General features: G+C 42.8%; 1 protein-coding gene across 5 annotated transcripts in view; it reads left to right on the forward strand.

Moving 5' to 3' along the window:
• The window catches only part of mib1 (MIB E3 ubiquitin protein ligase 1), a 51,654-nt gene that overhangs the window by 17,744 nt on the left and 6,673 nt on the right, over window positions 1–27,237 (forward strand). For all 5 annotated transcript variants that reach the window (XM_020654666.3, XM_020654667.3, XM_065954203.1 and 2 more), the window contains exons 13-16: window positions 22,722–22,854; window positions 23,890–23,976; window positions 24,436–24,594; window positions 26,163–26,344. In XM_020654666.3, the coding sequence (XP_020510322.1) occupies window positions 22,722–22,854; window positions 23,890–23,976; window positions 24,436–24,594; window positions 26,163–26,344 (561 nt within the window). The remainder of the gene's footprint in view (window positions 1–22,721; window positions 22,855–23,889; window positions 23,977–24,435; window positions 24,595–26,162; window positions 26,345–27,237) is intronic.

The raw sequence follows: 27,237 nt of genomic DNA on the forward strand, positions 1-27,237 counted from the left end.
TAACGTGTCACCTCCTCGTAATATTTGCCCTCCCCCTTTTTCTCATGTAGTGCTCATCTTTCTTTTAATGTGGCAACATACAGGTACGCTCTGTATGATAATTACCTCACCTGAGCAGAATCAGGGCTCTGTAATTATTCACACTTTGCTCCAAAATGCAATCAAATAGAATTAGTGTTGTGGTCCCACAGAGACAAATCTGTTAAATTAGTATAATCAGTGCATTACAAGAGACTCTGAGCTATATTCACGCGTTCTTCATGGCTGCCAGTGATTGAATTAGGACTTTTTCAGCATTTTCTGTAGCTCATTTTAGACCACTCATCAAGTTAGACTTTTATGATTGAATAAGCTGATTACTCTTACGTTGACTAAAAACTAAAACGTTACATTTTTATGGATGCAAAGAAAACCAATCTAAATCCACGCGACACAGAAAGAACAGTCGAATTTCATTGATCAGAATAAGATTTATTGCTAAAAAGGTTTGTCAAATACCAGGAACTTGCTTTAGTTAAAGTACATGACGATGAAATCAGTTGAAAAATAATATAAAATAATAAAGAGGATGAAAGCAAGTGAAGAATCGTATGGAAAATAGACAATCAATTTGAATTAGTTTCTAAATGCATAACACATTATCAAATCAGTAAAAGTATCAAATGATAGTGTAACAAGTAATTGAGGAATGTATCTGGTTATATGTATTTAGAGGTGGTGTGCAGAGCCACATTAGGAAGACAGCTTTATAGCAGAATCAGTACATGACTATTCATTGTCCCTGCTCAATAAACAAATACAACAAGGTGGAGATAATAGAAATAGAAGTCGGGCTGGCGATGCAGTATGAAGGGAGTTTTGATCTGCCTGTGTGTCCTGCAGTAACAGCGAGTGAATGTGTGAGAATGTAACCGCCCGCTCCTGTGATTTGTGCGTTCAGCTTCTGTCCTCTAGAGTGCCTGTCTCTCATCTACCCAAGCTTGTCTGACATCACTACAGGAGGCTTCAGGGAAAGGAGGCCAAATAGTTTTAGTAATGTTTGTGTGTATGTTGTATTTGTTTCTAACGAAGTTTGTTCTACCTCAGTTTTTGTTCCTTGCACTTATCTTTTAGTATTCCTTCTTTAGATCTATTTAAAGTGCCGCTGTTCCCCTGCAAAGCTGCATTAACCGTCTCCTTAAATTTTTTTCTATTGCCTTCTCCCACCCACAGTGTAATTGACTGTTAGCATCCAGTGCCACTCAGTTAAGGAGGTGTCTAAGCAAGACAGCCGCACATTCTCACAGAGGCATGTGAGTGCTGTGTTTCTGAAATAGCCCACGCTGCATGTCTACCCTCCCCTGCTATTTTTGAACCAGCCATTGATAGTGCGGTCAGAATATCAATTCTGTTGTAGGAAGAGAGGTAACGCTTAGTCAGGAAAGTGAAGGATAGCAAAGTTTTTTTTTTAAAGACTTGGATTGGTTTCTTTATTAACATGATAATAAACACTCCAGATGTTGTTGGTAAAAGAAAGACATGAACCCGTCATCATCAAGGAGAAACTTGCTGTCGTTACAGCGATTTGTGTTGAAGACATCAAAGTAGAAGGAGCTCCTGTAGTCATCAAAGCATAGCTACAGCTGGTTGAAGGGGACCAAATCCATTCAAGAGGTGATTTGGTTCCATTTTACCAGCTTTAGCAAAGCATTGTGGGATCACTGTTTGAGAGGCAGCCATTGGAACTGGAGAGAAGCACTGAGCAGAAAGAGGCTATGTTACATTTAAATATGTTATTAAAACCTGAAAACAATGATCAAACCATGTCCATCATGACCAGTTAAAAAGATTATTGCTGTGCTTTTCCTTCCACTTGTTCACCTTCATCCACTCTGCAAGACACACAAGTACATTTAGCACACTACACTCCATTTCCCACAACCCCATAACAAATAGGGACAGTTGACTAACCTTACCTAACTTTCTCCTTTTCTGCCTCGCAGGCACCCTATTTATCCTCCTTGCTATCTTTTTAAGTTTTATGTTGCCCCCTCCTCGAGAGTGAGAGAAATTGTTCCCTGAGAAAAGGATAATAATAATCTGTGGCAGAGCACTTGAGTCAAATGTCCTGGAGTCATGAAGCAATTACAGCCTCTGACAGATGGGCCCTGCTGCAAGCATGCTGCCGCCGCGGTCACCGAGATGGCCAACAGACTAACGCAGAGGCATAACCACACACACAGGCTCTCTCTCATGTTCCTACAGCAGCACTCTCGGGTGTCAAATCACAACATTAATTTAAACCAGTCATTTAAGTCCCGGAGACTGATTTGTAGTGTGGAGAGAAGTGTTTGAACAGTGACTAAGGGCAGATTATTTTATGTCTTTTTCTGGGCTCTACACGATTACAATATCGTAACATTTTCTGCTGAGAATCCATCTTTTTCTAATACAAAGATGACCCTAGTAGCACCTGTGTAAAAAGAAAACCCTTTATGTTTAACCCTTTATGATAAGTAAACCCTTTTAAATTACTATCTAAACTTAAACAATACATTGTTTTTTAATTTGTATATGTTCTTCTAATCCTTGACACAGTGTTTAAACTTTGTATCACTAATCATTTTGAATCTCTAGCACATGTGCTGCCTTTCAGAACGGTGTCGAAATACATTTAAGCGACGTTTATGTGGCCTTTTATTAGCTCTCATTTTTTAGTCAGCTGCTATAATTATTGACTTCTTGTGCCAGGCTAAAATGAGGTTCACAGAGTGGTTGGCGACAGCTGAGTGATATACTGTACTGCTTGTAGACAGGATTGAGGTCAGCATAGGGCCAGCTTGATATGGCACACCAGAGGCAGGTCTATTTGTAACATACACATGCACATTCATGCTTGCACATGTACACACACACACAGCCTCTCTCTCCGTCACTCAGAGTCAGGTGGCCGGGGCGAATCACCTCGTCTACGGGCCATAACAGGGCAAAAGCAAGGGGGACGACAGGCACTGAGCATTTGATAATGTCAGCATCTGCTGTGTTTGTCACTCAGACACCAGGTCAATGCTATTGAGGGCCCGGGAGAAACATGCAGTGCAAGCCTTGCACTCCTACAAGCCTCTGATGTCTTGACAGAAAAGAGAGCTTGGCAGACAGAATATAATACATATAGGCTGAAAATATCACGCTAAAAAAACTAAAGCTCTCCAGGTGTCCATTTTTAGTTGTGACATTTTGCTATTTTTTAAGTTGAATTGATTAAACTGTTCACACGTAAAAACTGTCTAAAGAAAACAACTCCTAGGTTTAAAATTGTCTACTTTTTTAATTTGATAATAACCCTGTATTAAGTTACGTCTTTCCCATTACATTGAATATTAAATAGATCTATTTAAGAATATCTATCATTTTATTCTGCCTTCAGAGATTTTTAAACCACTCAGACATATATCAGAAATAGATTACAGCCTTCAAACTGTCTTTTTAATTGAGAAGAATATATTTCTATCATCATTGGTAAACCCAGGTAAAAAGATGGAGACTGTCAGTGCTGATATCAGCCGTGTTGCATCAGCGTACTTATGTATTTAAATCAAGAATAGAGTTAGTCAGTTACACACTTGGCATATTAACCAGTTTCAGAAAGAAGTGTCCGGTATGTCGTTAGAAAAGAGCTACCATACTAGCACTGCGTATGTACACTTTGTCATTGCTCCACTGCGGAGGAAATTTTGTGGTTACAGATACAGCTCCGCCTGCAGCCTCTACAGTGTTGTAATTTAGGATACTAAATCTAATTTGGTTTAAGCGCATATTATTTATGCAGATACTGTTTTACTTAAATAGTTGAATACATGATCCAAGGTTTGCTGTTTGCATTACACTGTTTTAAATATGCATTTGATGTTGTTAGGCCTCTAATAATCACATTTGATCATCAGACCATAAAAAGCTATGATAATGCATTGACAGAATGTTGATTTGTATTAATAATCCTATTTATTCCAAGTTTTTTTTCTTTATTATTTCTGTCACGTGCTTTTTTAAGCTAAAGCCAAAATGCAGATGAAAAAAAAAAACATTCAAGTACAACTGTAGATCTACTTAAAAGGGGTTTAAAGAGAAGCAGACCTGAACTAAAACTGGTACAGGCATCGTCTATGATCCGAGCACAGCCAGAAAAGGGGGTCAGAATAGGTGAAAGCGCTTGATATGAATAGATCACCATGCAAACTACTCCCCCCTCGCCTCATTTCTCTCTGTGCTCCTCTCCATATTCTGTTGCCCTTTTTTTGTTTGAAGCAGTCAACAATTGGAATCAGCTGACGGGCCAGAGTTGACTCTGATCCTGCATTGTCACTTTTTGATGGTCTAATCTGACTGCCATGCGGCCCAGCAAAGCATTTGGCAAGCATAGCAAACGTGAACAATGAGAGCAGGAATCAGGGGAAGGGAGGGGAGCACGGGGCAGCCGGGTTGATGTGGGCTGGGGGTGCGGATAAGGGCAGTAGCATAAAGGGAGGGCAGTCGTAGTTAAACACACAAGATTGTTAACACGGAAGCCATATGAAACAGCAATAGGATAGAGCCAGTTTGTGGCAGTAGCAGCAACCTCAGTGCTTCTTCATTCTGCCTCCTCAGCAACTATGTTCTGCTCTCTTAGTTGCATGTTTAAAAAGAAAAGAAACAATGGCAGAGTTTTGGTCTAATTCACCTGGCTTGGCTCTCTTTTTCCCTTGAGCCATGTGGAAGCACTGAAAAAGATTATGGTATTAATGGTCAGGAGCAGCTTCAGCATACCACACTCTGCTTGCTAAAGTTAGTGCTAAATTACAGCTGACTAAATCTCAAGGGCTGTAATGCAGTAAAATTGTATAATAATAATAAAATTGGGCCCTGTTCATGTTGCAACTGTTTGCCATACTTTTGTATAAGTAGCTAAATATCCCTAAACACACTGCTGACAAATCAAGCTCAAAACATGATTGCTATCATTTTATGCTAGCTTACGTAATTGTCTAATGAATTGGTGGTGTATCTTGGATGAGAGGTTTTTTATTGGCCAAGTCAGCCAGTTAGAGAAAGCAGTAAGTTCCCTACAGCGGTTATTGCTGCAGTGAGACTGCCCAGAGACAGTATAGCTAATGTATGAGCCCTACCACTCACATCCATACTCTCTCACTCTATCTCTCCCTCTCTCACACTCTTTCGCTTTCCTCTCCCCCCCTCTTACTCTGTTCTAATTCCTGTTGTTTTCTCTCACACCATGAGCACAGTCATATTAACAATCTGCAAAGAATAAACATTTCTCACACACTGCTGTTTAACATCTTTTTTTCCGGAGCGAGGATTCACACCTCACCAAGAATACATACTTCTTTACATTCCATAGCTATCATATGTTCATATGGGTACATAAAGAAGTATGTACACCAAGGAGGTAATCTTAGGTACGAAATGTTCTCACCTTTGGCCAAGGTCAGGAAGTTATGAGCAGATATTTTTCCCTCTCCGTTCTCTCTCCCAAGTATGGTAGTCTGCACCGTAAGGTGACTTTGAGTGTAAATTCAGTTCAACACTCAAGGCTTTCTCTTGGTTGCCATGTAAGGCTGAACAGCCAGTCCCCCCGCCCCTGAACATAACAGAAGTTTTGCAGTCCATACCATAGTCAACTGTCCCAGTGACCCCCGCTGTCCTCCAGACAACTGGTAGAACCCAGCAGGATAAGGGGGAGGAATACAGCTCCTGTATTTTTATGGCAGAAGTTGGTCTTTTTCTCTTTCCAAAAAAATGTTGAGAAGATTAAAGGGTTACACAAAAACAGCTGCAAAGAAGAGAGGAGTTCTCTCCTTGATAGAAAGTCCACTGTGTGAGCAGCCTGTGTGCACCTTGTCTTGTATGATGATCATTGCCGTGTCCCGGGAGCAGGGGGGCACCTATAAGCTGAACGGCCCTGCTGACATACTAAACACGTTCCCTTCTCTCCTCCCACTTCTCTTTCAGTCGTCTCCCTCACCGCCATCTCCTATTTCACCTGACGCTTTATATATCCTTTCTCCTTTCCTACCTCTCACTTGTACCAATATGAACTCCTCTTTTGCCTGTCGCCCGTCCCTCTTGTGTCAGCAACGTCCCCAGTGGCTAGCCAGAGTGCTTGCTGATGTTTGAAAACGAGGGTGATCCAAGTGGAACAGGAAGCTATTGTGAGCAGGATTTGGGCTTTAGGCGCAGAGGCAGGCCATAGGTCACATGAAGGCGCTAATGCCCACTCAGCACTTGTGGATTGGTCCTGGCTATAACCCCCACCCACCACTAGCGCCACTACCAGTCCCTACTCTTTCTTCCACTACCTTGTTTTCTCGCTAGATTAGTGTTTTTATGGTCATCTTTTGTCACTGGCATTTTCTCCTGATCGAACCTGAGCTGTCTGTGTTTGACATGAATGCAGCCGTTTTGTTGCAGAGGGGGTGGAACAGATCAATGACCATTTGCATGTTGCCGAGAATTATTCAGCAAGTCTCTAATGAATCTTAACCCCAGACCAACACATTCCACAAGTTGACACTGCCTCCAGCCATGCTAAGCTAACCAACAGGCTCGGTGCTGAGGCAATGAGTGTAAAGGGGAAGAATGGATTGTGGGAGACCAGCTAAGGTTTGAATTTGTAGACTTTATGGCCGAGGGCTGAATAAGTGGTAAAAGTGGTGCAATGATTTTGCAGTGGAAGGGTTTGGAATAGCAGTGAGCATAGGTAACACTGGAGGGGGCAGTTGGTGGGTGAACAGAGTCCTAAAGGTGTGACGTCCTGTTTAGGAAATGTCACAGCCACCCGAGAGGGCTAGCAAATGGGAGAGAGGGGGGGGTGAAATTCCTTCCTACACACAGCAGGATGGAGGTTGGTGAACATGCACCAGTGAATTAGCCGAGTGATTGTTGTGTCTGTTTAGGTTTGGGCTAAACACTGCAGTACTCTGTGCCCTGCATGCCCCGACTAAACTAAAGCAGCCCGGTACACCAAAAGAGAAGTAACTGGGTTACTAACCTAAGTGCCGTGGGTTCAGCTGGTGACACACATCTGCTCAACCAACTATTGCCGCCCAACATCCCCTCCTGCCCATCCTCACCCTTGGATTCTCCTCCCCCCTCCCCCCCCCCCCCACACCCCAACACACACACATCTGTGTAAATAAATACACTTCTTACAGTTGTGTTGTCAATCAGTTTTTCCACCCTGTTCAAACTCCCCACCTGCCCGCTGCTTATTATTTTGATGCTTCGTCATGGCTCTGGTTGCCACGTTCCATCCTTCTGCCCCAATCAGCCAACCTTGGGCTTAAAAGTGCGCCGTGTTCTCAAACTTACCTCCCATCAATTAAGAATGGCAGTGACCTCCCCCACCCCTCGGTAACATTGAAAAGTGGTTTGGTAAGACCACAAAAAGATATTTAAAAAAGAAAAAAATAACACATTAAAAGTCCAAGTAATTATAGCATCCTTAGTAATGGTGAGAGAAAAAAATTGTGGAAGGTGTCAGACGCAGAGGGCGAATTGTGCGTAAGGGAATGTCTCTCCACACCAGTGCAGGTCTGAGTTAACGAGTCCGTCATTAGATAGCGGCAGGGCTGCAACCATGAAGCCTAATGAGCCAAAGAGCGCTGCTGCTGCAGCATGTCCGGCCAGTGCCAGGAACACAAAAGAGAGAGAGAAAGAGACAGAGAGCAAGACAAGAGAGGGAGGGAGTAAGGGAGGGAGGGAGGGAGAAGGAACAAGATGAGAGAGATAGAGTGAAGAGAGTGCAAGAAAAAAAAACAGGGCTAAAATCCATGTGGGCCATAGCAACTCCCCAGCCTCCCTTATCCCTGCTCCACCTCCTCCTGCATCCTCCTTCTCTCCATACTTTTTTTTTTCTAAAGCCTTTATTTCTTTCCTTCTTTTAAGAGAAGAGGAACAAGAGTAGGAGAAAAAAAGAGCCCAAAGGTGTTCTCTGGTTAAGTTCTGTCCCAGTGCTGCTGCTGCTGCTGCTGCTGCAGAACAGTCCACTCCCCCTTCCGACTACGCGACTCACAGGCAAACCATGCGGTTATAACTGATCGCATCCGAGGAAGAGAGAGGGAAGAGATGGGACAGAGGATGTCAAGGCCCGTCAGGATAAACTCCATCCAAAAGCGAAGGAAGAGCATATATTACCTGTCAGATCAGTTTCTTATCTGAGCTGCTCCTCCTCTCGTCCCCTCCTCTCCTCCTCTTCCCGTAGTGAAGAGAGCCATAATGACCTAGAGAGCGCTCCAGCTGCTGCAGCCATCGTGTGTGCCGGGTGCACGCCTGACTCGCTGAATCAGCTTCTATGATTGGGGGGAGGAGGGGTGGTGGTGGGCGGGTTGAGTGCCAGAGTCAGGGAGGGGAGGAAGGGGGGGGGAAGAAGAGAAAGCGGACACACACACATACACACACAACACACAACACACACAGATGCACAAAAACATTCCCACACAATCACAAGTCATACCTTTTAGAAGAGGAAGACGTAGAGCTGACTTGAAGAGCTGTCGTTTGGAGCAAAAAAGTGGGGAGGCAGAGAGAGAGAGAGAGAGAGAGGAGGGAAGGAAGGAAGGAGGGGTGAAAAAAATCTGCAGCACTCTCCTCTCCATCATGTGCATTCTGAGGGAGAGAGCTGGGAGGATGCCCTGGTCGGTGCAGGAGGCAGAAAGTGTACCAACCGTCCTCCCACCCTGCCTCTTTCTTATTCCATCGACACACACACCCAGCCCCAGAGCTTTATCCTGCTCCTAAAATGCGCTTTTATTATTCAGTGGAACTTTATACAGCAGCTTGGAAGAAGGAGTTTACTGAATGTTTGAGAGCAGAATTGTGATGGAGGTATTTAAGAAAGACATGCCCCTGCAGTATGGGAAACAGCTGTACTTTTAATAGTCCCTTGCGAACCATCCAAATTTGATTACTATTGTCAGGGACTGGAGACGGAGGATTTTGCAATATGTATTTTGGTATTACTTGTGTATCCACTTTTTGCCCTTGTGAATGTGAACAGCAGCTTATGCATTCTTGATAGCGCAACTTGAGGGCCACCTTTTCTCTGAGATTAGATCAAGAGGAGATGCTGCCGCAGTTTTGAGGGCAGGGAGCACAGGAAGAACACAGTGGCAGCAAATTAGGTACAAGGGGTCAATCTTCCTGCCCTGCAGTGTGGAGGGCTAAGCTAAGCGGTTAGCACTTTGGGGGAAGCCAAGCATTTGAAACACGCCTCGGCCCCTGTTGCCGGGCTGCTCATGTGTCTTGTCTCACCACCTCCCTGACCATATTTAGTCAAGCAGTGCAAAAAATAGTTCCAGCTCCACTCCACTCTGCTCCTCTCCTCTCCTCGTCTCACCCCCTACCCTCTCTTCCATATCCCCCCTCCCAGCAACTGTTAGCTACAGGCTCCGGGAAGCCTCCCCTTCTGTTCCCTGCCTATCGATTCCAGCGGCCTGGAAGGAGAAGAGCGTCAGGCCAGCTAGCCCCTGCTACCATTTGCCACGCTATTTTTAGTAGCGCCAAATAAAGTGGTCTCCCGTGCTACCACTTGAGTATTCTTGAATCCCCCCCCCCCCCCCCCCCTTCCTCCTCCCCTGCTTTACACCCTTCACCACCAACTCCAATGCCTCCTCTGATACCACCCCCTCACTCTGTGTGTACTTTTGACCCCCCCCCCCTCCCCCAGTCTCTATCATTCTTCTTTTTAAATAGAGATGGAACACTCTGCTTATGGTAGTGGTTCTGTCTGCTCACCTCTATACTTAGAATAACTGCATATCCGACACACACTGGAGAGAGTAAGGGTGACGGTGTAGTGAGGAAAAGCATGGAAAGTGTTGGACAGCATGGCATTTATTGTGTTTCTATTTATTTACTGATTATTACTGCTTTCGGTAATGCAGGCATATAAGTGGCAACCTCACCTCTGAGGCAATGAAAAGTTTGGTCTGCTTTCTCTCTTCTTTTGAGCTCTCATTAATTTTAAAGTGTCTTTTTCAAGCTTTCCCGAGGCACGGCCACTGAAGAATCTGTTTAATTAGTTGGTTTCATCACGGGGCACATTTATACTGTACGGAAGCAACGTCCTCTGTGCCCTCCTCTTTTTCACTCTCTCCTCTTCAATCCTCTTATACCTCATTGACAGCAACCAAGTCCTCTTACTCACCCCACATGCATCTTAACCACAGAAGGCCCCGGGATGTGTGAGCCAATGTCTTGCTGCACCAATATGCTCTTTAAAGTAGTCGTATGGAAACCAGACTGCTGAACTTGTAATGAATGAGATTGTAAAAACTCACAAACACCCTAAACGCAGCGTGAACATTTGTCAAAGTGTATTTTCATGAGCCAGAAAAATGTCACGCAATTCACCGCTCTCTGATTTGATAAGCCTTTTAACAAGCTCCCAGTCATTCCGCCCTCACTCTCAGTTATATCTCTGGCCTTTTTTTCAGGGTGGAGATAATTCTGCATAGATTTAAGTGTGCAATTTAATTAATGTATTGCCACTGCAATTTATAGCTTTTCGATTACATTATCTTTACGGCTCTTACAAGAATTGACCATTTGCGAGGTAAAATGGATTCCAAACTAATGTGTCTGCTCAAAACTTGACCTAACATGGCCAATCAAGGTGCAGAATTGCAGCTACGTAAATGGCAACAGTGAATATCCACCTGTTATTACTCTGAATAGTTTATTTTGTTTGCACACTGCTTAAAAGGAACCAGTCAATTTTTCAGCAAGCCTTAATTCCTTTTCATAGTAGAACTTTCTATGTACTGAGTATATATGTGTGCTCACTAAACATATTCTTCTAAACCTGAAAGTGTGTATTCATTTTTTACTCAGTTGGTTTAGGTTTTGGTGGCCAATCACTTAAATGACAAACCCCTTGTGTGTTTCATGTATCCCCTGAGTCGGTCTCCACCCTGCCCGTTCCAGCCACCCAACCCACCAGTTTAATCTCAATTACATCCCGACATCCCATCTGCCCCTGAAACTCAGCAGCCCAGCTTACATCTTCCCTCCATGATGAATAGCGAGGGGCTGAATGTTTAGCTGAGCAGTTAATCGATCAATAAGAACAGGGTCGACTAATGGATGTGCTTTCTTTCAATGAATGAGGGGGTGGGATAGGATGTTCTTCCAGACGAGAGTTGCTTTTAACATACCTCCTTCTAAATAAAGTAAAAACAGACAACATCTTGCGGTATTTGTATGATGCTCCATCCTGTTCAGATGATGAATCGTGAGTTGGAAGTTAAATATTAGAAGCTAATCGTTGCTCTGTTGTTATTTAAAAACTGTGACTAGATGTCATTGGGATTATTCGCATCACTTAACAGAAAAGGGGAAAACCAAATGAATTCTACAAATTGACCTAAATGAGTACAAATAGGAAACAGAATTAATCGCATGAGTCTTCATCCTCCAAATGGTTCTCTGATTGTTTTTTTAAATCATCAGTGTTGAAGGAAGTTTTTAGATTTCTTACAAAGTCACCAAGTTATTAAACCTTTTTTTTTCTTTTTTTTTTTTTTCGATATGGCTCAATGCTGGTTAGTGAATGGTGCTGATAGTCAAACAGTGCAAACTAACAGAAACCCACCGCCAAATGTGTTGCTGGCAGCACCATGCAGTGAGGATGATTATCTGCTGCAGGCCATTTACAGCTAGAGAAATTGTGACAGAGCTTTAAACAACAAAAAGTGTAAAAAACATTACTGCAAAAACACATCTACATCTATTTCATAGGTGCCTCTAATTATTGACCTATGATTTATATTACAAAATGAAAGACAGGCCACCTCAAAATTCAAGTTTGGTACTAGGAATTCTGGTTCATGATCTTGACCATGCCTATTTCTTCCCAGCATCAAGCATGCTAGCCTTTTCAGCTCATCTTAATTCCTCTTTTCTGTGTCCCCACGCACCAGTCAACATCATAGAGAGATTAGAGCTTTTTCTAATGAGTCCAGTTTGTGCTTTTTGAGTAAATCTCCATCAGCCTGGCTCTTCCTCCTGCTTACTCCGTCTGTCTCATCAGTTCCTCTCCAGTCCCTCCCCCACACCACTTCTTCCGTCCCCCACATCCCACCCCTCCCTCTCTCCTCATCCCTTTACACAGTGCATCATTTGAAGAGGTGAGGCTGTTGAGCGCTTGGAGGAATAAAAGTGATTTATGAATGGGCCAGCCTACCTGCATGCTGTAGGGGGAAGCCAGTGGCAGTCAGGGCTCTCTGATCCAGCAGCCCATTGTTCCCTCCAGCCTCACTGCAGGGGAAGCTCCTCTGCCTTGCTTGTCTCTGATCTTTTACTGTGCCGTAAAACGTGCCACATGTTACCGTTAAGTGACTCACAATTGCATGAATACCTATGCACTGCAGGGGTGTGTGCATGTGCAGGACCGTTTACTGAGGAGGCACGCGCACAAACACCCACCATACACTGCTGAAAATCAATGGCCTAGCATGATTTATCCATTTATGATTCAAATACTTTTTCCCCCTTATTTTGGAAGTGTGAGGACAGCCAGATGCACCAGCCAACAATCCTATCCATAAAATATGGGAGAGGTGACAGGAAAGGTGTTGTTCCTGCTGAGGACAATGTATGAGCGTTTCCTCGTCACCATATGCTCAGATGCAGCCACACACCACCTACACACTTGTTCACACAATACATTATGACGGAATATGAGGATTTTACGGGGTCAAAATTGAGGAGGGATGTCTCTTAGCCATAGTCATTTGGCTTTTAGTGTTTGTGTGTTTATCTACCGCGTGTGTAATATAGCTGTGTTTACAGAGTAATATACGATAACACCTGATAGCAGGATGGTGGAGGCGATAAACTTGGTCAAGGGAAAGAGTGTACACAGGTTCCCTTCTGTAATTCATTAAAAGATAACTCATGTATCTTTTAACATGATATGTCAAAGTAACACTTGGAATCCGGATGAACTGCACCTTGTGGGTTCTTGTAGCCCACAGTGGGAGGTAATATCCTCTTGTTGGACAATTATCGTAACATACTCCATGTAGTTTAGAGAAATCAGTTCGATGCTGCTGATTTATTGCTTGTAATTACATACGTCTCCTTAGTATGATCTGTTATTATCTTCAGTTGTTCAATTAAACTCTGTATTATGTTGCTGTTGCTTGTTCTAGTTGAATTACTCACTGTTGAGTGTATTCTCATTAAAGATGTAGCACAGCCGCTGGTCCATTCAGGGAGCCAGGGTACCAGTTTGCTGCAGCATGCACTGTGACTTAATAGAAAAAGTCACCCAATCCTAGAAGCCCTCCCAATGTCCACCTCTGTCTGAGCTGGGACCAGTCCAACAGATCAGCCAGAGGACAAGCTGATACAAGCCCCAATCCCCCTGTGACCAATCAGAACGCCTACACTTCCTCCTAGGGCTGGGCCAACTGTGGCTCCGAGCCAATAGATAAGCTCATCCATGCTGTAATGCTCTGTCTGTCCTGTGGCATGCTGAAACATTGAGTCCTGGCTGCTATGTTGCTATAGCACATGTTGGGAGGGGGAGGGGTGGGGGTAGCAGAGGGAGGAGAGGATGGATGGATGGAGGGGGAAGAGGGAAACGAAGGATCAAGGGATGGATGGAGGGAGAGGTAGGGAGGGAGGGGTACATCCCTTCCTGAAGGGACTCAAGGACATAAAGAGCTTTTGGGAAAGTGACTATAGCATGCAAAGAGAAAAGCTTGCATTGTGAAGCCACTATAATCACTGATGGTATGGTTTCTTTCTCACTAGCCGAACCTAGAAAGAGCAGGATTTATTTGTGGCACTTTAAGTGCCTCAGCAATGCAGATAATAAATATGACAGCACAAGGTGATATACTTCCACCGCCCAGCTGTCAGGCATCTTTAATATTTTCTTCCACCATTTAAAATCAAATGTAGTTTATCTATTAACTTGATGTATTGGGATAAGTAATAGAATTTGCTTTTGCGTTTGATGTTACTTCTACATCAGAAATGGCACCATTAATGAAACACAGAGCATTATTCTTAGCTGGTGAGCTCAAGTGAAACATCAGTGTAAACCGTGCAGTAAATATTATTTCACACAACACAAAACTCACAAAATCCGGTCCCTGAGTGCTTCTTTTATAAGCTCACCTTGTGTGACTGAATATTGTTATCGCTTTTATTTTCCTATTTTGGACTTCACAGAGCTTGCCTTTATATCAGTATAATAATGATGGTATGTATACACATAATAAGTATTTCCCTGGATTCATATCACAGGATCTAGATTATAGTTCTGTGATCCAATACCTCATTCTATTATATTTAGTATATGTACAGAGTCATGCCATTTACTTTTAACATTGTATATGACTTTTATTTTTAAGCAAACACATGAAGCAAACTTGGTACAGCAAATTTTATATTTTTTTAAGTCACAATCACAGCCTCTGACATTTCGTCATTTTTGACAAGCTATCAAGTCAGAAATTGTTTTTGTCATTCAATTGAGAAATGATAATCTAAGAATTGTGAAATAATCCTAAATGGCAGCACTAGTGACAAAATATTTAAGGAACTCTATACACTTTTATTTTCTCTAGACACAGTAAAACAATTATACATGGACTCCTTTTCAACACTATTAGATGTGTAGTAGCATGCCTGTCTTAAATCTTATGTTTACTTCTTTAAGGTTTAGGGTCAGAAATAATAGTCATTTTTTTGCCAGCTGTAAGAGGTATTAGTGGCCCTAATGTACCCTGAGGGACACTTTCAGGCCGATGTTCACTTCTAAACCAAGCTTAGCTCTTGAATTATGCAGACCAGGTTACCTTGGTAACCTGTGCAGACACCAAAGTAAATGCGGTATGACAGGTCAAGGGGATAAGGATTTGTTTTTGTTTGTGTCGTCAGGTTGGCTTGTGCTTGTGTTTGTGTGTGGATGGTTGAGTCCAAACATGTAAGGAATACTGAAGAAAATCGACCACAGCGCAGACATTTCTTTGTGAAAAGCATTAGGCACATTTTTTGGATAAGGTAGAGTAACTCTTGTGGAAAATGGCTGGAGGAAAACCGTCATTGCACAGTATCTGATGAATCACAAATATGTGTGGATACATTTAACTTTTTATAGAGCCTTATCTATTTAATGTATGGCACATTCATACAAGCTCCATTAGCAAGTTGGCTGTTAGACATTTTTGTGTGCTGCACTGGGGCATATGGCCTGTTGTCTCAGTGCTTTGGGGAGGCAGGAGCTAAAAAAAAGGCCCTTTTGATCCTTATTATTTTCCACTGCAAACAATAGATTTTAATTACCAAATCGCTCTTTCAGCCACATCGCCTCCCTCTGCATGTTTGCCTAGAAGTGTAAGCGCTGAAAAAGTCAGACTCATCAGCTGCAGAATGGCAGCATCTTTGTCTCTCTTTGGATCTGTTCTGCCAATTACTGTGGAAGAGAATTTGATGGTGTGTTATCGTTTGTCCGTCGTGTTTAAGGGGCAATACAGTTACTGCTGGTCTTCTCTGTGTAAAGGGACCCTCACGGGTCGCAACATCCAGAGATGAGCGTTTCATGGGGAGTGTGAGGGCGAGTGTGATGTGTTTGTGGGGGCAGAAAGGTGGGAGGCAGGCCGCGGAGTGAGGGGTGATTTAAAGTGGTAGATTTGCAGTGAGACTGTAGATCATGGGAGCCTCTCAGACTGTCTGCCCGTATGGTGACAGTGTGGCATTCTGCAGAGCGGCTGTCGATCGAAGGACCTTCAGCACGGCTGAGTTGTCCACCACTCTGCAAGAGCCAGAGTCAATCCCTCGGTTCTATTTACCGCTATGTACCTCTCTGTGTGGAAGAAGTTGCCGTTCATTTCACCAGGCCAGAGTAAGTAATAATGTTTCAAATAAACCGAGAAACTTTATAGTCATAAAATGGCGAATATCTTATCACAATGAAAGAGTGTGTTAGAATTAATCAAACGGTTTAACAGAAAGGAGGTCATTTAGATGCTGCTTGGTTTTTGAACTCATACTTAAAAACTTGAAAATGATGTAAAAGACAAAGACTGCTGATGACCTAGCAAGTTGGAAAATATGTACATATTAAAGGGAAGCCTGAGGCAATGAGGGTATCTAACAAAGTGGAGATTAGACCATAGTGTTGAAGTCCACTCACGTAGGAAGCACCATCAGAAAAAAACAACTTCTGAAAATGTCTAAATTACCTGCAGTCTTTAACTTTGGTTTAAACCTCACCAATATTACCTAAACTGCTTGTAAAGTGCATAATGATGTATCACTTCACAGATGTGCTTCACATTTGAAGCTACATATATTTTTGCTTTAAATTAGCTGTACAAAATGATGATCAATAATGTCTCTCGACCTTAGTAAAACAACACAGGTGGAAAAACTTCTGCGTTTTTCAGCAATGTTTTGAAGCCTTGGTTTGTCCTCTCACCGCCATATTAACCGTTGCAGAGGGGCGGCCGTGGCTCATTTGGAAGAGTTGCCGTCTCTCGATCCCCAACTCTTGCAGCAACGTGTCCTTGGGCAAGACACTTAACCATGAATTGCTCCTGCTGTTTCATATGAATGGGCATAAATGGGATTAGTCACTTCTGATGGTCTCACTACATAGCAACCTCTGCCATCAGTGTGTGAATGTGTAGGTGTGACATGCGGTGTAAAAGCACTTTGAGTAGTCAGAAGACTACAAAAGCGTTGTACAAGCTCAAGTCCATTTACCATTCACTTTTAGTACATCTTATTAATGAGCTCAGTTTTTCACAACATGCTCTGGATAAGCACAAGCACACCATGCACATAAATAAAAATTATTGCATACCCATACAATAACGGCAATGGAGATGTATTGATTCGCAAAGTTTTATTGAAAGGTCAGAAATTGTAAACATAAGTAGGCTTTGTTCTTAATTATTACATTTCTGTTTAGCAGTTTACACTAGGGTTTGAAGCACTTTAGTGATCTGTAACGTGTTCAACAGGGCTGTTTGTAGAAAAGGGAGTGAGCAGGCCAAAGGGTCAGAGATGATTTTGTTTGTCATGTTAGCAGCTTGTTTGAGGTGAACTGACTTAAATGAAACAGAAGTCAGCAGGTGTGGATGCTCTCATGACAGCATGCTCCAGTCTGTTTGTGTCTTTGGGTGACATGTGATTTGATCTACAATTTTAATTTCCCTTCTCTCTTGTCTTATGTCAACTCAACCATTTAGACTTTAATTAACAAATCCTGTCGTGGGGTTTTGTCACCTTTCAAGTTTATTTACACATGTTTGAAAAGTCAACATTACTGACTTAATGTCAGTCGCAGGTCAACTACATGTGAGTCATATTTACACAGCAGGTAAATTTAAATGCTCTTGTATTAATATTTATTCAGCTCTCCCCCTACATGCATTACCAAATGACTGAACAACCTATGGCAGTATTACCCTGGCCTTCTTAAGCCAGTGCAAAATGTGTTATTCAATCATTTCCTGGTTGTTTTCTAGGCAATGATGCTATTGAGCATTTGTTCCATATAGTATGCATGATTTAGGTCTCTTTAGTCTAATATAATCGGCATGTCCTTGTTTTATGTTTTATGTCATTCTCTGCTTTTTCTTAAAAGGGATGTATATTATGACTATTACGGCTGGTGCAGAAATGAGAATGAGGTTTTTCAAGGTGCTGAGGAGAATAAAGTGCAAATGAAGAGTAGCATGGGAAAAATAATTGGGTCATCTTGAACCAATGGGACATTAACGCGCCATTGGGCTTCTCTTACTGTCTTTCTGCCTCCTTCTTCATAAATTGCTATGAATCAGGACGCCCCATAATACCAGGTGATTTAAGGCTAATTAAAGCTAAGCCTTTATTGGCCCCCACCCAATTCCTAAACGGACAGACAAATGTACTTGAGATGTTTGAAATGCACCTGGCGTCTCCTAAACAACCTTCAAGGCACAGGCAATAGCTATAGTGATAACCAAAACATCATAGAAATGCACCCCTTTACCCATCTTCCCTCTTCCCTGGTTTATGCAAATAGTTCTTAATAAAAGCCTGCTCACTCAGGGGCCTCAGGTACAGGCAGGCAGGGGAAGGTCACATTGTAGGGGAAATTATTCTCTTCACGGCATGGTAATGAAAGCCTTTTTTTATCGAGCGGAGCCAGTGAGGTTCTTGTCCTCGGCTCTCTGCTGCACTGCTGGCCTGGACACTACCTGTGTTTATTTACTCTGTCCGCAGCAGGACGGCCAGCAGCTGATAGGACAGCCTGGCAAAGTGAACTGAGAACTAATTGCTCCTGGAGGGGTAAAGATGGATCAGAAGTTCACATGGTTATATATGCATAGGGATTAAAGACTGCTTGATTTATTTGTCACGTCCAACATCATTTTCAGCATACCTATATTAAAAAATAAGACATATCTAGGTCAATGCTCTCATTGGAAGCATCAATACTATCAGTAAAATCCTGAACAGTTTTATGGCTCTTACCCTCCCAGCTGCCACTAAGTTAGGGTGCCGTACAAACCTCTCACACATGATGAAGGGCGCCTCCCTGTGCAGAGAGGAAAGCGGTAAAGGGGGGGGAGTCCATCTGGAGTTAGCGAGTTGCTTTTGTGAATGATTTGCTGGGTACAAGGTTCACTATTTCAAAAGACCTGAAGGTATTGATCCTGTCCCGTCCGAGCTGACACCTCATGTATCGTCTGAAGTTGTCTCATCTTGTAAGGCTCCAGATGCAGTAAGGACTCTGTCTAAGGGGGGGGGGAATCAAACCAGCATCAGAGAAGGGTTAGGGAAAAACCATGTCGAAAAATTTGACCAGTTAAGTTTTATGAAGGCAGAAAAGCATTTTTGACAGAAGATTATCAACAGCCACTTTTTTTTCTAAATACTTTCAACTGTATCAAATGTCATTTTATCAGCAGAAAGAATTTGCTTAAATGTCACAGTGATGGGTCTTTTTTTTTTTTTTTTTTACTAAAGTGTGCCATAATATTGTAAAAAAAACACATCACCATCTACTGACTGAGACTGCAAGATACAGTTGAAAGCCATGGTAGAGGTTGTTAAGGAGACCTTGCTTTTGGATTCTTTAATATAAAAAATGAACTTTAATAAGTTAAAGGATAAATAGAATATCTTGTTCCTATGAGTCTAGGGCTCTTTTCTGTTTGATCACCAAAGCAGAGTTACCAGACGGATCATTTTCAATATCAGTCTTATAAAGCTTTTTTTAGTTTCCTGAGGCAGGTTGCACCTTTTGGCGACTAATTTCTGATGCAGAGTTTTGAGCTCAAAGCCTTCGTTAATGGAAGACAGTATGCCAAACACGTCTGCTACATCAGAGTAACCATATGTTTGTGCACAGCCATTAATCTCAGGCTGGATGTTGACTGTTCCCATTTTTGCCCTGTCCTACCCAAGTTATTGTCCCCCGACTCTCGCTTCCTGTTGTAATAACGTCCACTGACCACCACACAGATGGCTGTCAGCTAGGTGAGGGCGGCAGAAGGGCCCTGTCGACCCGTACACTCAAACACACACACACTCCTTACACTTCCAGTGTCTTACATACAATGACAAACGCTGATACACACCAAGCTGGGGATGTCAGAGAGCGTCCTGGTCAATGACAAATTGCAGCCCAAGACAACAGGCCCCTGTGCAGCTCTCCTAAGGGAATCTTGAGATCTCTCACAGGGTGACCCAGTTCCATCACGTCTCCCCTTCTACCTCTCTCCTCTACCTTTCCTCTCTTCTCAGCTGCATGTCCTCCTGCATTTAAACCGACGATAGCATCGGTTTTCTGGTTCAGCTACAATGGGGGAGATTCTCACTTCACTCTAAATATCAGTCTACTTCTCAAATCCTGAGAAGTCTAAATGTTAACTCTTAGGTCAGCTTTTTTTAGACAACACAGTTTCTCTCATACCCCCCTCAGTCACCGTTAACATCACTTAGCAATGAGATAAAAAAAAGAACTAGGATGTATTCCTTCGTTCCTAATTTACTCTCTTTTTTTCTGCCTTAACAGCAAATAGCTTAACTGCAATGCAGCAGTGCCAGTATGGGGCATTAATATTAATGTCTGCCCATTTCGCCCAGCGTGGCAGGGAGTCTGTCAATCAAGACTTCTTTTTGGAGGGGCTCCCTACACCAGCACACACCTGCCCAGCGCTAAAGTGCGTGTTTCCGACTGTAGAAGTTACTGGCCTGCCCCTATAGTAGCAGGCGTGCATTTATTGGCCAGTTGCTCTACATATAGGAGATGTTTCCAGCCAATCCAGACTGCTCAAATGTTGTATATTGCACCAATGGGAGGAAGAAATAGAACAAAGGCTTTATGTGAAACAATTGCCCTTGATTCTAGTGTGAATTGTTGTAGTTAAGGAAAAAAACAGCTTTCCTGTATTGTCTTTCAGACCTACTTGAAAGGCAGCTAAAAGAGCGCTATGTTTAACCACCGGGAATAAGTTTAATGTTAAAGCTTCAGGCGAGAATTTGATGTAGCAAGGTTTTTTTCTTGAATAATTTGCTTGTTTAAGTCTCAACTCTCTCCCAGTGGGAGCGCCATGGATGAAATTACTAAAAAGTCCCCCCTGAGATGGAAAATCTACAGTACGCAAGCAAATAATTCCTTGTAACAAAGACGACACATTATGAATGTGAGATTAGGGAGAATGGGTGCGGTTGCTATCACATTTAAGCAGTGCTTCTCTGCATTAAGTGGTTGAAGATAGCTGCAAGCAATGCAGGTGTATGTGTGTACGTGTGTGTGTGTGTGTGTGTGTGTGTGTGTAAGCCTCTGCGCGATGAGAGGTAGAGAGAGAGAGCAAGGGAGCCTGGGATCAGTGTGCTGCGCTGTTCATCACTGCAGCAGTACACCAGCGCTGGATCTCTTGTCCGTACAGAGGTGCTGACTGCCTGCTTCTCCCACCCCTCCTTCCCTGCCTCTCTGCCCCTCTTTCTCTGCTTCCTCAAGAGGGTGTGCTGATGATGCTCTCTTTCATTACTCCAAAAGGATGGAGACAAGCTGTAGGTTTAGGAAAAACCCGCAGGGAACCAGCCACCCTGATTACCTTCAGTCTGAAAGCCTGCCAGCATTTTGGTTTGCATTTCTTTCTCTCTCTTTTTTTTTTTTAAATAGTTAACAGTTTTCATTGATTGTGTGGGCTGTGGCCTTCCTGCTCTGTGCTGGAGCCTATTTCCTCCCTATACTCCTTTAGACCCTATTTACCTTAGTGCTGTATACGTAAACACTCCTGTGCTCACCAAGGGGCTGCTCAGCCACATCAAAGTCAGAGTTAAATCAGCTGCCTTCTTTTGTCGCAGTTCAAAGATATGCCCTGCATGATTGTTCAGGGTTAATCAAGGTCAGAAGTTTCCCTCCAGCATTGCTGCTTTAATGCTTCTTGAAGGTACATTGTGTACCCATCTACAGACAGGATACAAGAACACTTCAGTAATATATGGCTTTTAAGGGTCTTGCTTTATGTTTCCAAGTATTTGCACAAATTGAAGATACGCGTTTGCAGCCTTTGTTTCTCATCACATTTTCTCGATTGGCCATAACACTTAATAGGGGATGAGTCTCATTTCAGTGTTCTCATATACCATATGCCTGGATGTGTGCCCAGGGACTAAAGCAAGAAGAGGAAGAGAGGAAGGGGTTGTGGGCAATGAGATAATGGATAAGTTCAAACATTAAACTTAAGCAGTCGTGCTGTGAAACAAAGTTGACTTAGTAGGATGAAGGATAGTAAACCAAATCTATTTCTTAAAATTACAACTGCATTACAGAAGTCCAACTTTTTTTGTGATCTCTGGATTTAAGACTTAACAGATATATGTGCAGCTTCCTTTTACTAGTCAAACAGACCTCTCCTTCCATTAACTCTGTACGGAGTGACAGTCAGCCCCCCTCTCTAGCCCTCCGTGACACTGTGACTGCTTCGTAGCCCTCCTCTCTCTTGTACAGTATCCTTTGCAGCCACGTCTCTGTGGCACACATCCTCTAAATGACCTTCAGTGGCACAGAACTGACTCGCTCCTTTCACTACACTAGACCACCTCTTTTAGACAGCGCTGTTCAAACAATGATTTTTTTTCTTCCCTTTCCCATCCTGTCTGATTTTTACTCAGGAGGGTACCTGAGTGAAAGCAGCTAAATCTTGTGTAATTACCATTTTGCCTCCCAATGATAGAGACTTTTTGCACACCACCAGGGGAAATGTGGCTTCCCTTTTGAACTGAAGAGATGGTAGGGGGACGTGTGCTCTAAAATAACACACAGCACTTGTACCACTCAAAGCTGGATGTAAATAACACTCTGCTTGAGAAAGCAACTCCTCCCTAAGTTGATTTAGTATTCTTGTCCCTGTGTGAGAAAATGGGATATGCTCCACTGTAAAAAAAAAAAAGAAACAAGAAGAAGGAGAGTGCATTGGAATATACTGTGTATCAGCAGTACAAACACTGTGATGTGTTTGCTTACAACAGCTTGTGTCTTTCCATAAGCTTTTACACTCTGCCTGAGATATTCAGTCAGAGATGAATTGATTTTGGCAGTTTATATCATAAACTATCAAATTGACTGTACTGTCTGAACCTTCTCCGACTATTTCTGTAATGCTTCCCAGCTCAGGCCATTCAAACGCTCATTTGTCCCCCTCCGTCTCTCTTTGTCTCCTCTGTAGTGCCATGCGTGTGCTGCTGTCCAAACTGCCGAGGCCTTGGATCGTAGACGAGAAGAAGGACGACGGTTACACTGCACTGCACCTTGCTGCCCTCAACAACCATGTGGAGGTGGCTGAGCTTTTGGTGCACCAGGTAACAAAAGAGCAGCACTCACAGTCAGATATTTGAATGCATGATTAATTACTTTAACTGACATCAATTGCAGTTATTCATACTCTGAGAGCCCCAAAGTAGCCTTGAGCATACCTGCATCAGCCTGCACTTCTGGCTGACAAGAGACCATTAAGAGCAGCTTCCACTGCGCTCCCTGCAGCCAGCAAGCTGTAGACCAGTTGAAGCTGCTGTAACTGCCATTTTTTTATTGAATCCATACGGTTCACTGGGTCTCCAGGGGTATTCTTTAGTGCTGTTGGGGCCTCCTATCCTCCTCCTCTTGCAATCATACCTCCATGCTATTTTCCCTTCTGAGATTGCAGGTTTAACTCTCAGGAGACTAAAACATACAGGAGTTTACGGGGAAAAGTCACCTGACCATGTGGGAACTGGGTTAATTAGGATATGGTGCAAGGCAGCAATGTTGCTGCAACATTCAGACGCATGAACGCTTGCTGTGCATGCTACCTTTCACTGGGGGACGGCCTTTTTTTTTTTTTTTTTCTCTCCAAGTCCCTGCAATGGGGCTGGTTCGCAGTGATGGCTCAGCTTTCTATTCAGAAATTGCACCACACTACAAGGTGCACTGCAGATTCCCTGCCAGCAAGCCAGCCAGCCAGTCTTATTACTTGGGGATTTCACACACTGCCTGATCACAATGCTTATCTTCCCTCCACATCTCCTCAGTTGATTTGTTTGCAATTGGAAATGACAATCACATGCAGCGTTATTGTAGGATGCTTTTTTCCCCAGCCCCCCAGGTGATACTTTGTTAGTCATGGGGTTGAATGAAAGAAGGTTTGGTCATGGCAAAAATAGTCTGAAGGGTTGTAACTATATTTTATGAACTGAACAATTACTTTACATTTAATTGAATTTTTCTCTTTTGCTTCTGTTGTCATTTATCATGTTTATGCCATTTATACATGCACAAATCTATGTGATTCTTTTTGTTACAAAAATGCCCATATGTTTATTTTGTGCCTTTGCTCCTCTCCTCTTTTCACCTCCCAGGGCAGTGCCAGCTTAGACATCCAGAATGTCAACCAGCAGACGGCCTTACATCTGGCAGTGGAGCGTCAACACACCCAGATAGTCCGGGTTAGTGGGCCCTTTTCTTTCTTATCTTCCTTTTTGTATCATTTATCATTTCTTTCCTCTCTCATTTCCACATCAAACATGCTCTAGATATGCTCCCTTCTCTACTGTACTGTTACATCAGTGCAGTTCTCATTTAATTTACACCGGTGGATGTCCTGCAGTTGTATGAGGTCCTTCAGATTAATGCTGTGTAGGGAAAATGCTCTCCAAGGCAGTGTCTTGCTCAGAGTCATTTGGCGTAGTGTTGGATTGAGATTGCCACGTTGCCATCTTGTGGACTCAGGAAAAAATGCACTCCATAATTGGGTAATACAACACTGAGGCAGTTCATTGTTAGCAGCTGCCTTATAAATCAGTACTTTGGCATTTACATTGTTGCATAAATTTAAAGTTGTTTTATGGTTGTTTCTAGACCTTCTGTTTCACTCTTTCACTGCCTCTTTGTGTTTTTCTTTACAGCTGCTGGTGCGTGCAGAGGCCAAGCTTGATGTTCAGGACAAGGACGGGGACACGCCACTTCATGAGGCACTGCGTCACCACACGCTGTCCCAATTGCGACAACTCCAAGATATGCAGGACGTCAGCAAAGTGGAGCCCTGGGAACCTTCCAAGAACACAGTACGTATACATCTATTATTAACCTCACTGTTCTTGCTAGATCACAGTCATTTACCTGGGTCGAGGTTCCTTAAGGTATCATTAGGCATCTCCGTTTTAAGGCGTTCATAGATTAAAATGGAACAACAGCAAAGAGCGGTTGTTAACAAGAATTGCCGTTCTCAGCAAGATACAAAAAGACATGAAACCTAACGACTGCTGTGTGTACTCCTGCTATAGAGGGCAATAAGTCGTTACCAGTAGTTTCCAAAATAGTTTTAGTAGTCCTAGAATAACTGTGTTGAAACAATACATTTATAGAAATCTGTCAAATCGTATTGTATTAAAGCTGAACAGATCATTTCTATTTCAGTAAGGAGCAGTGTTGTAGTTCTATTAACTCAATTCACATTGTCCCGTTTAACAAACAGAAAGCATTTTAAAATGATCAATAGACTTGAGCTTGTCAAGAACTTTTCTAGTCTTCTGACTACTCAAAGTGCTATTACACTGCAGGTCACACCTCCCATTCACACCCACTCTTACACTGATGGCAGAGGTTGCTATGTAAAGTAACCATGAGAAGAAACAAATCCCATTTATACATATTCATACATTGCTGACAAAGCAGCGGCATGAGTATGCATGAACATTTTTGACAGACTATACTTATACAGGACGATTAGTACCTCGTCATCTGTATCACAGGACAGTCCAGTGCACAGACTGCTGCCTTTCCAGCAGCCTGAACGACTTTGTCCTTCTATAGAGGCCAAAGGAACATGTCAGACCTGAACCCTCTCCATGTTAATGCCACATCACTAATCCCTACTGGGAGGAGTTTAAGGCTACAGTGCCTAGCTGCCACTGCAGACTTACCTTACCTGTCAGCTTCTGTCTACCTCCCTCTTGTTCTTCTTCTCCTCCTCCGCCGCCTCCTCTTTTCACTCCTCCTTCCTGCCCGCCCTGGTGCCCCAGCAGAGGAGCAGAACAGACAGACAGCGGGCCTAATTGAGATATGTGCAGTTAGGTCACTGTTCTGTAGCCCCCCCTCCCTCTACTGACGATGAGAATTGAATTAGCTGGCCCGGTGGCTCCATCAGCCAAGATGTAAAAGCTACTGGTTGAAGACAATCAAACATGGAAGATCCAAATAGCAAGACACAGAAAGAAAGAGAGAGAGAGAGAGAGAGAGAGAGAGAGAGAGAGAGAGAGAGAGAGAGAGAGAGAGAGATGCTTTGTTAGACTGAGGGAGGTGATGAGCTGGAGGAGGAAGAGAGAGAGACGGGACAGTTAATGAGATTTTGGGTGGGGTTAGGGGGGTGACACTGCCTGACAGCCATCTGAAGGCATGTCTTTGATTGTCTAATTAGTGGTGATCTTACAGTACTTGGACATGCTTCATCTAAATTAAACTCTGCAGCCATCTGAATAATATTAAAATCAGGACTCTTTACTCTGTGCATTAATGGGGTGCGAGTGTGTGAGGTATAGACGAGACAATCTTCCCACTGGATTCAACTTGAAAACAATCTTTTTTTGATGTCCATCATTTCTTTGTTTTCGTGTGTCTGTCTTCCTTCCTGCAGTTAATCATGGGCTTGGGCACCCAGGGGGCAGAGAAGAAGAGCGCAGCATCCATCGCCTGTTTCCTGGCAGCTAACGGAGCCGACCTGACCATTCGTAACAAGAAGGGCCAGTCCCCTCTAGACCTGTGTCCCGACCCCAGCCTCTGCAAGGCTCTGGCCAAATGTCACAAGGAGAAGAGCAGGTAAACATCCCTTAAAGGAATAGTTTGACATTTTAGGAAATACACCTTTTTGATCTCTTGCCAGGGGTTATATGAAAAGATCAATACCACTCTGATGTCTGTCTGTTAAATATGAAGCTGGAGCCAGGAGACTGATAGCTTAGCCTAAAGACTGGAAACAGGGAAACGGCGAGCGTACTCTGTCTTTGTCAGTCACTTTAGACAAAAGATCTTCCAAAAAATAATGTAATCGTACTCCTCAATTGTACATAGGGTGACAAAAAAAAAACATCTCCTCGCTGCTCTCATTAATAATAAACTTGATATGATTGTTCAATCTTTACAAGAATGATGGAAAAAATCTTAAATTTGTGTTTTAAAAGAGGAGAATATTTGCTGCCTTATTGTATTTATGCAATCAGTGGCTTTCTATAGACTCTTGAATCCAGCATGACGTGCATAAGACATAAAAATCTTGTTTTATGCTTTTTACAAGCTAGAGACGCAACAATGACTTGACTCAATGAATGAAAGAAAATGAATTGAGATACCGGTACTTATTATAACTGACTTCACATATTTAGGGGAATTTTTTAAAAGCAAAAATGTCAAACATTTACTGGTTATAGCTTCTTAAAATGTAAGGATCTTTTGCTTTTTGTCATTTAGGAAATAAGAGTCTAAGAGCTTTAAAGCTGTTCGTTTAAAAAAGCAGAAATTTGAAGACATCACTTTTTTGTTTTTGTTTTGCTTGGATGTATGTTTATTGTTTACGGTCACATTCCTCACCACTTTTTGTGGAGAGCAAAATGCGGTCTTTTTTTTTTTTGGTCTGACTTTTATGTACAGGGGACAAAAAAAAAAAATAGCACTCAATGTTGAATCAAACTGAAATCATGGTGTTTTTAAATAGT

Source organism: Labrus bergylta, chromosome 4 (genome assembly GCF_963930695.1).
Source record: "Labrus bergylta chromosome 4, fLabBer1.1, whole genome shotgun sequence".
Lineage (NCBI taxonomy): Eukaryota > Metazoa > Chordata > Actinopteri > Labriformes > Labridae > Labrus > Labrus bergylta.